Below are 8,234 nucleotides of genomic sequence, written 5' to 3' on the forward strand. Positions count from 1 at the left end.
ATGGAAACCCAAGCCTCCTGCTTGCCCTGTGGCTGCAGCCATCTTGGTTGGGTTAATTTGCATACTTGTTCCTGATTGGCTGGTGGGCGTGACAGGGTTGTGGTCAATTTGCATATTAATCTTTTATTAGATAGGATTGCTTAATTTGCTATTTTCACAATTCATCAAATTTAGACATCATCAAGTGACCACATTCTACTTAGAGAATAAAATTTAACTCACTCTCACTGCTTTCAGTCCACTCTCATTTTCTTTCTCTTGGTTTTTGTAGCTTCTTTTGATTTTTCAGTTCATCTGTGGGTGATTCTTGTAGTTTTAAATAATCTACTTAAACTTCAGTTTCTTGCACACACCTTAGTCAGTTTACCTTGATTTTCTACAAAATGAGCATATCACCATGCTTATCCTTTCCTTCCCTCAACCTCTCTTCCTCCTTTCTACACCCTCTTCTAATAAGACTCTTGATCATTTACATCCACTTCTAGAAACCTAATAAAATATTTTCTGTTTTGAAAACCACTACAAATCTTCTGCCTTTTAATTAAGCTCTAATAATGCTGACCACAGGGCCACATTTTTCCCCTGAATATAGTCTGGGCCACTAGAAGGATACTAATCCTGGTATCCAGTTCAAATAATATCCTTTTATTTATTCCATTAACTTATGAAAGGTCTACTTTTTAAAGATTAATTTGCATTCGATTTATGCACCATCATTCTCAACTTCTCTCTCTCTCTCTCTCTCACTCTCTCTCTTTCTCTCTCTCTCTCTTTCTCTCTCTCTCTCTCTCTCTCTCTCTCTCACACACACACACACACACACACACACACTTAAGTCTTTGCCAGGCAATTTATCACTAAACTATTTAATCCTATAAGAATTTGTGATGTGGGTGTTATTATTATCTCCATTTTACACCTGGGAAAACTTTGGTAGCAAGTATTTCAATAGTTTGCCCTGGTCTCAAGGTCTCACATAGTTGTCCTTTCACCTCTGCTTAAGTTAAGTTGGTGTTCTTTTGCTAACTAACTTGTAATGGCTTATTCTGAGGTAACTATCTTGTAAAGTACAGCGTATTATCCTCAGTACCTAACCTTGCTGTTCCTCTTTGTTTAGAGAACTATAATTAATTTCAAGTCTTAGCAAGCTACAAAGTTGGAGATACAAAGTGTGACCTATGAGGATCGGCACTACATACCAAAATAACAAAAAGATTTTCCCAGTTTTTACAGAGAGAAACCTGGGAGATATGAGTTGTAATGGATCTTAAGTTTGTGGGATTATAGTGAGAAGAATATGGTTAAATAGGAAAGCATTTATTGATATGTGCCTTTTAAGCACAGATTATGAATTGTAGCTTAAGAGATTACAAAGGTCTCTAGTAGTTTGTTTGGTTGATAGGCTGAAGCACTGTCCCAAGTGTTTCTACATTAAATGAACTTGAAATGTCAAAACTGCCTTGGCATACTGTAGAAGAAGGTATCCAAAAGCTTAAGAGGATTGGAATTTTACAGTGGATTAATCATGTAAGTTCTTCTCCCCCACCTGTGGAGGGTCCCTTACATCATGACTGAAAAATAATTTATTTAGGGGAAATCCCAGTATTCTTGAAGAGCTCTGCATTCACATTTCTTTGCAGGTCAGAAATTGTAGTTGGAACAGCTATCATCAAACTATAACCCTAAATGCAATGAGGATAAGTAGGCTATCAGGGTAGCAGAGCCAAGTGAAGGCACTTAATGGCTAAATGCAAGGTGGTCATAGTTATGTAAAGAACACTGGAGGCAAAAGAGTAAACAGAATATCATGATGCACCAAAGGCCTATGAAACTGACTAGTTGATGATGATGTCCATAGAAGGGAAATACATAGACTGTCTACTAACTTATTGCCTTGATTTGCAGGAATGGAAGAGTTCTAGGTCAAGTTAACAGAAGTGTAACATGAATCACCAAAACAAAAGTTAAGGATTCTCAATCAATTCCCAGTCTTGAACCAGTTTCCAGATTCAGAATCTCTTGAACAAAGGAGGAGGACAGGCCCCTCAAGGAAAAACCCACTACACTGTCCAAACTGTATACTGTTAATGTTTTTCAAGCCTATTGCCATGTTGTCAGTGCATTGGGTGTGAGGGGGAGGGTCAGAGTTTCTGATTATTACTGGACATTGGCATTAATTCCAGGTGACTCAAAATGTCACAGTGTTCCACCAGCCAGAGTAGGGGCTTATGGAAGTCAGCTAATCAATGGAGCTATAGCTCAGATCTTTTGACAGTGTGTCCAGTGGATGTCCAAACCCATCTTATGGTTATTTCTCCAGTTCTCAAATACCTAAGTTGAATAAACATGCATGGAAACTGGTAGTATCCCACATTGGTCCCCTTACCTGTGTATTGAGGATTTTATGTTAAAGAGAAGGCAAATGGAAGCCACTACAACTACTTCTACCTAGAAAAAAATAGTAAACCAAAATCAATATCAAATTCCTGGAAGGATTTTAGAGGATAGTATCACCATTAAGAATTTGAAAAATGAAGGAGCAGTGATTCCCACCATATCCCCATTCAACTTAACAATTGTGCAGAAAACGGATGGATCTTAGAGAATGACAGTGAATTATCATAAAATTAACCAGTTGGTGTATCAAATCTCAGCTGCTGTTACAGATACGGTTTCCTTGCCTGAGTAAATTGACAAATCTCCTGGTAATCTGTATAGAGCGTTGATATGGCACATGTTTTCTTCCTCAATACTTGTTAGTAAAGGCTACCAGAAGCAGCTTGCCTTCACCTGACAAGGCCAGTAATACACCTCCAGGTGTATATTAACTGCTCAGCCCTATGTCATAATTTAGTCTTCAAGGACTTTGATAACCTTTCTCTGCCAAAGGACATCACACTGGTCCATTGCATTGATAATTTTATGCTGTTTGGACCTAGTAAACAAGAAGTAGAAACTACTGTGGTCTTATTTGTAAGACATCTACATGTCAGAAGGTGAAAAATAAATCCAACAAAAATTCAGGGGCCTTCCACTTCAGTGAAATTTCTAGGGGTCCATTGCTATGGGGAATGTTGAAATACCCCTTGTAAGGTAACAGATAAATTGTTATATCCAGCCCCTTCCACATTAATAAAAAGAGGGACAATGCTTAGTTGGCCTTTGAATTTAAGATGTAATGTATTCCTCATTTGGATGTTCTGCTCTGGCCCATTTACTGAATGAATAACAAAGTGTTATTTATTTATTTGTTTGTTTGTTTGTTTATTAAGCCCTCAAAACAAGAAGGCTCTGCAGCAGGTCCAAGCTACTATGAAAAATACTCTGCCTCTTGCACTATAAGATCCAATAGATCCAATGGTGCTTGAAGTGTTGGTGGTAGATAAGGATGCTGCTTGCAACCCTTGGTAGACCCTTAAAAGTGAATCAGCTCACAGACTGCTAGGATATTAAAGCAAAGCCCTGCCATCCTCTGTAGATAACAATGCCCAGCCTGAGAAACAGCACTAAGCTTGACATTGGATCATGTGCTCCATCCACAGTGGCATCCTTTCTGCCTCTCTGGTGCCCCTCTTTTCTGCCACAAAGCCAAGGGAATTGCAGTCCTTCCTGCAGGACAGGTTCAAGGTGGTGGGCTGCTACTCATCTTTCAGAGCTCACCTTTGGAGTTTCAACTTCTGTAGTGGTGAGGCACAGCTCATCTGCCTCCTGACTACAGGCAACCTAGACCCACCTTTCCGTTGAGATAGCTCCTAACAGCAGTGACAGTGATCACTTTGGTCAGGTACCAGCTGTACAGAGGGCTTTTCCTAACTCTCTGTCCTTTTCCTTTGCTGGCACCGGCCTTGTCTAGGGGCAGAGGGCTGGACTTTGCAAGCTGGTGAGGTACCTGTCTGTGTGTTTGCTTCTCAGCCATCTTGGGATACTTTCCAGCCAGCGATGGGAAAGTTCTTACTGCCTCACACCCCACAGTGACTCACGCACTCAGTTCCACAGGTTTGGGTTGTTTTATCATGTGCAACTGCCGAGGTCCAGCCAAAGAAGGTGCATGGGTGGGAGAGGGGAGGAAGAGAGAAGCACATGAAGTTCCTTGGCCACTATGGTCCATTCATATGGCACCTACAGCCCTTTTGCTGACATTTCTGTTATTTGTATGGGCAGGTTGAACTTTAGTGGCTTGAGGCATCCTGAGGGAGGGCACTATGGTTTGAAAACATTTTTTTTATATTTGACCCCCTTCCTACAGTTCAATGCCTGGCTCAAGGTAAGCCTGAAACCCCTATTTATGAACGGGAATGGAGGAACAAAGGCAAGGGTTGTTCTGACTCTTCACAGGAACTGGTCACATCCAAGTGTCTTCTCTTTGTTCTATCAGCTCTCTGTCAATTGTGTGGGGAGGGGCACATGTGCATTTATACGTGTATTGATGCCCCCCCTGTTTTATTGAGATATAGTTGACATATAACATTGTATAATTTAAAGGTGTACAACATAATGATTTGATACACATATATACTGTGAAATGGCTACCAGAATTAGTTTTGTTAACACACATTTCCCTCCCCCTGTGATGAGGACTTTTAAGATCTATTCTCTTAGCTACTTTCTATATTGACGTTCAATTTGTACCCTTTCTAAAGATGTGATCATACCGATTCCCTCCTTGAACATGCTGAGTGGTGCCCGCTGGCGTGGATATGGAGTCCAAGCACCGCACCTTGCTTTTCAGGGCCACACACCGCACCTTGCCTTCCAGCCCCATCTCCTGCCGTAGACTCTGGGAGACCATGGGCTCTGTCCACTCCAGACTTTAGGCATGATCAGAAGTGACCATGCATGTGCTAGCATGCCTTGGACACAGACTGATCCTTCTGTCTGGAATGCCTTCCCTCTTGCCCCAACATGGTGGACTGCTACTCATCTTTCAGAGCTCACGTTCAGGGTTTCATCTTCTATGCAGCCTCACTTGATTCCTACCAGGAACAGTTAGTAGCTGGGCCCTTCTTTCCAGAGGAAGTGAGACTCTAGTCTCTGTTACAATCTACTCTAATAGTTGCTCACTTGTCCATCCCCTCACCATTTAGCCCTGTGTAGTCTCTCTGCCCCTACAACACACACTGCTCACCTTTTCTTAGCTACAGCACAGCAACACTCAACTGCTCACTTATGACATTGCTTGTCCCTTAGTCCCCAGTGCCAAGTACTTGATAAGGCTCCCATAAATACTAGCTGATGAACCGGGACCAGGCACCTCATTCTAGAGAGATTTCAGGTTTTGGTTCTGTCTTGAACATGGCTGTGCATGCTTTGCTTCATGTTAGGAACATCAGCAACTTGAGTGCAGAGCCAAGAAGAAACAAGCGCCTGGCTCTGGACCAGGCCATGTCCCAGCCCTTGGCTTGGCTTTCCTAAGGGTGTCATTGAAGACAGCACTATGGACAAGGTGTTCTTGACTCCTCCGCTTCCAGGTTGCATTTATTGAAGCTGGGTGAGTGGGAGGAGTTGGAGGGTTGAAGAACCCCAGGTCCCTAGTTCTCCCATAGTCTGGAGCAGGGGAAGGGTTTCCAGCGCAACCTATGTGCTCATAAGCTCAGAACAAGCCTGTGTCCTAATGTCTCCCAGACCCCCATATCCCCAAGGACCAGCACAAAACCTGCTCCATAAGTATTTGTGGCATGGCATTATGAATAAATGAATACGTGTTCTTGTATTCTCTATTCCCTCTTTTGCAAGTGTTGCAGGGGAGGGAAAGAGATGGTAAAAAGGGGAGAAATCTTTGAGAAAGATCTCTCAGGCTGCAGGAGGAGCTTGCCCCACTTGCCCCAGCTCCCACTCAAAAAACACAAAACAAAAAAGAGTTGTTTCCCTGGAGGCAGCAATGTTGGAGTGTGGTGTGTGTGTGTGTGTGTGTGTGTGTGTGTGTGTGTTCGCACGCGTGCTGGACTTGAGATGGGAAGAACACCTGAATGTGAGAAAAACATTTTGCTTGGCTTTGTTTAGGCCAGGCAATTGTATTCACGATGCCACCCATCCCCTCTTACAACATACTTGATCCAATCACTTAAATGTTCTATGGGGAGAGGGGGGATCAAACAAAACTCCCTAAATCTAACCAGCATTCCCTCAGTTCACAGCGGAGCCCTTTCCCTGCTTCCTCTGTATAAATATGTAGGCGACCTGAGATGCTGAAGACTCACACTCAGGTCACCCCCACCCCCCCTTAAGCTTCCCGGCCACGCCCCTTCCCACCACCCGCAGCCCCCGTAGCCCCCATAGCCCCCTCAGGGGGAACCAAAGAGACAGAAGCCTTCCCAGCTGCCCGGAACACAGATGCCAACAGCTCCTGCCCCTCACCACACACTGCCCGCCCGCCAGCTAGCCCGCCCGCGCGCGCCCCGCACGGTAATCCACAACTGAGCGGTGGCGGCAGCAGGAAGCTGTAAGCTGCGGCGACTCGCAGAGGCGCGCTCCTGGCAGGGCTCGTCATCCCAGACGCCTTGGTATCGCCAGATCTGCTGCCCCCCCCCCCCCTCTCCCGCCCCAGTCCCCCGCCGCCGCAGCTCTTGCTCGCGCCCCCGGCTCGGGTTCCTGCGCCCATCTGGCCTCCTGCCCTCTCCCGCCTCTCAGACCCCCAGCTTGCTGGAAGGAAGGTCGCGGCAGCGGCCCGGCAGCACCGGCGACCGTGGCGACAGCTGCGGCAGCGGCGGCAGCGGTGGCGGCGGCTGCAGCGGCGGAGGCTGCGGCAGCGACCGTGGCAGAGGCGGTGGCGGAGGCCTCCGTGGCGGAGGCGGAAGCAGAGGTGCAGACCGAGGTGCAGGCCCACACCTCAGTGGAGGAGGCAGTGGTGGAGGCCATCCCGGGGGAGGCGGCAGCCGCCCTGGCCGGGGAGGAGGCGGAGGCCGCTCTGGCGGCAGCAGCCGCGGTGGTGGCAGAGGCCAGCGCTGCTGAAGCCACTGCAGCAGCAGAGGCTGTGGCACCCCCCTTGAAGGAAGAGGGTGGGGATGAGCATGCAGAGGCGGAGGTGGCTGAGGCAGCGGCGGCTGCCGCCGCAAATGCAGAGAGGGGCGGGAGTCCCAAGGAGAACCCGGACTTTCCAATGGCCTCACTGTATGTGGGAGACCTGCACCCTGAGGTGACAGAGGCAATGTTGTACGAGAAGTTCAGCCCGGCAGGGCCTATCCTCTCAATCCGCCTCTGCAGAGACAAGATCACCCACCGCTCCTTGGGCTACGCATATGTCAACTACCAGCAACCTGTGGATGCCAAGCGGGCCCTGGAGACCTTGAACTTTGATGTCATCAAAGGCAGGCCAGTGCGCATCATGTGGTCCCAGCGGGACCCTTCGCTGCGCAGGAGCGGGGTGGGCAACGTCTTCATCAAGAACCTGGGCAAGGCCATCGACAACAAGGCACTGTACGACATCTTCTCGGCGTTTGGCGACATCCTCTCTTGCAAAGTGGCCTGCGACGAAAGCGGGCCCAAGGGGTATGGGTTCGTGCACTTTCAGAAGCAGGAATCCGCTGAGCTTGCCATTGATATGATGAACGGCCAGTTCCTGAACTACCGCAAAATTTTCGTTGGGAGATTCAAATCGCATAAGGAACGAGAAGCTGAAAGAGGAGCTTGGGCCAGGCAGCCCGCCAGTGTTAACTTCAATGATTTCGAGGAAGACCCCGACGAGGCCGCCTTCCGATGAAGACAACCCAGGAGCGAGTCAGCCAGCAGAGCCAAACTTTGGCTCCCACCCGGCTTACAGCCCCCTCTCTGCCCCCCTAACCCACCAGCAGTGTGTTGTATTGAGAGTGCAGCTCCCTCCCCCCTCTCTCTCCCCCTCTCCCTCTTCCCCTCCCTCTCCCTCTCCTCTCCCTCTCCTCTCCCTCTCCTCTCCCTCTCCTCTCCCTCCCCACTCCCTCTCTCTCCCCCTTTCTCTTCCTCTCCCTCTCCCTCCCCCTCTCCCTCCCCCTCTCCCTCCCCCTCTCCCTCTCCCTCTCCCTCTCCCTCTCCCTCTCCCTCTCCTCCCTGTCCTTGTCCCTCTCCCCTCCCCTTTCACCCACTCCTTCATTCTCCCCCCCCCCTCAACCAAGGGCATTGAATAATCTTGCTCTCTCTGCCACTTGATAGAGACTGCCTCTTCTAGCGGTTTGGTTTTAAAAGCACTTTCTCTCTTTGTTTACTGTACAGGTGATACAATTTCATGGTAGAAACCTCAGAAAGGAGAAGGAAATCAGATGAGG

At 47.7% G+C, this 8,234-nt stretch overlaps 1 protein-coding gene across 1 annotated transcript; it reads left to right on the forward strand.

Moving 5' to 3' along the window:
- Positions 1–6,435: 6,435 nt before the first annotated feature.
- LOC311614674 (polyadenylate-binding protein 1-like 2) lies at positions 6,436–7,876 on the forward strand. Its single transcript, XM_084869765.1, has one exon. The coding sequence runs from the start codon at positions 7,097–7,099 to the stop codon at positions 7,694–7,696; it is 600 nt and encodes a 199-aa protein (XP_084725891.1). The 5' UTR covers positions 6,436–7,096; the 3' UTR covers positions 7,697–7,876.
- The last annotated feature ends 358 nt before the right edge of the window (positions 7,877–8,234 follow it).

The sequence above is a fragment of the Pipistrellus hanaki genome (genome assembly GCF_964339955.1).
Source record: "Pipistrellus hanaki genome assembly, chromosome: X".
NCBI classification, from domain to species: Eukaryota; Metazoa; Chordata; class Mammalia; order Chiroptera; family Vespertilionidae; genus Pipistrellus; species Pipistrellus hanaki.

Coding starts and splice junctions, on each gene's coding strand:
- LOC311614674 (XM_084869765.1), top strand. CDS start 7,097: ATGGCCTCACTGTATGTGGGAGACCTGCACCCTGAGGTGACAGAGGCA.